Below are 1,571 nucleotides of genomic sequence, written 5' to 3' on the forward strand. Positions count from 1 at the left end.
TATACACACTGTACAAGCTGATAGGTCAATTTTGAAAATAAAATGTATTTTGATAAAGCCTGCCTTTATAATTATTCAAAGTGTGGGTTACATTTTTGGGAAACCCTATATATTCCTCAAATGAATGAAAGATATCCTCAATAAAACAGCAATATACATTATGTTTGAAGAATTGATTGATAGAAAAAAAATTCTAATGAGAAATGGCAACAAGGTTGACTTAATGGGAACCAGATCATACACCAAATAGGGAAATTATTTTCCTTATTCTAAAATGTAAATGTGTCATTTATTCTGTTACTAATGTTTGCTAATGTGAAAATTTGTTTTTCATTTTTTTCTATTTTCTTCTAGTCACCTCTGACACATGGAACCAGGCAATGATACACAGATTTCAGAATTCCTTCTTATGGGACTTTCACAGGCACCTGAACTGCAGCCCCTTATATTTGGGCTTTTCCTCCCCATGTACCTGGTCACTGTGTTTGGAAACCTGCTCATCATCCTGGCTGTCAGCTCAGACTCCCACCTCCACACACCCATGTACTTCTTCCTCTGCAACCTGTCCTTGGTAGACATCTGTTTCACCTCCACCACCATCCCAAAGATGCTGGTGAACATCCAGACACAGAGCAGAGTCATCACCTATGAAGGCTGCATCACCCAGATGTATTTTTATACACTCTTTGTAGTGTTGGACAACTTTATCCTGACTGTAATGTCCTATGACCGGTTTGTGGCCATCTGCCACCCCCTGCACTACATGGTTATCATGAATCCCCGGCTCTGTGGACTGCTGGTCCTGGTGTCCTGGATCATGAGTTTCCTAAATTCCTTGCTACATAGCTTAATGGTATTGAAGCTGTCCTTCTGCACAGACTTAGAAATTCCCCACTTTTTCTGTGAACTTAATCAGGTGGTTCAACTTGCCTGTTCTGACACCTTTCTTAACAACATTATGATATATTTTTTAATTGTGCTACTTGGTGGTGGTCCCTTTGCTGGGATCCTTTACTCATACTCTAAGATAGTGTCCTGTATTTGTGGAATCCCATCAGCTCAGGGGAAGTATAAAGCATTTTCTACTTGTGTGTCTCACCTCTCAGTTGTCTCCTTATTTTATGGTACAGCCCTAGGAGTTTATCTCACCTCTGCTGCTACCCATAATGCACACTCAAGTGCAATAGCCTCAGTGATGTACACTGTGGTCACACCCATGCTGAACCCCTTCATCTACAGTCTGAGGAACAATGACATAAAGAGGGCCCTGAAAAGATTCCTTGGCAGGTAAGCTTTTCAAGGGCCAACTGTACTAGGCTGAAGAAGTGACCATGAATGAAAGGTTCAAAGCCTCAGAACTCTATTATTTTCTGAAACAAATTTTTAAAAAATATATATTTATTGATATTTTACAGAGAGGAAGGGAGAGGGATAGAGAGTTAGAAACATCGATGAGAGAGAAACATCAATCAGCTGCCTCCTGCACACCTACTACTGGGGATGTGTCCACAACCAAGGTACATGCCCTTGACCAGAATCAAACCTGGGACCTTTCAGTCTGCAGGCTGACG

At 40.9% G+C, this 1,571-nt stretch overlaps 1 protein-coding gene across 1 annotated transcript; it reads left to right on the forward strand.

Moving 5' to 3' along the window:
• Window positions 1-367: 367 nt before the first annotated feature.
• Window positions 368-1,291, forward strand: LOC307099194 (olfactory receptor 7A5-like; the record flags this gene model as incomplete). Its single annotated transcript, XM_079770407.1, has 1 exon — window positions 368-1,291. One exon carries the CDS (start codon window positions 368-370, stop codon window positions 1,289-1,291), a length of 924 nt encoding a protein of 307 aa, XP_079626533.1.
• Window positions 1,292-1,571: the final 280 nt, after the last annotated feature.

The sequence above is a fragment of the Cnephaeus nilssonii genome, assembly GCF_951640355.1.
Source record: "Cnephaeus nilssonii genome assembly, chromosome: 5".
NCBI classification, from domain to species: domain Eukaryota; kingdom Metazoa; phylum Chordata; class Mammalia; order Chiroptera; family Vespertilionidae; genus Cnephaeus; species Cnephaeus nilssonii.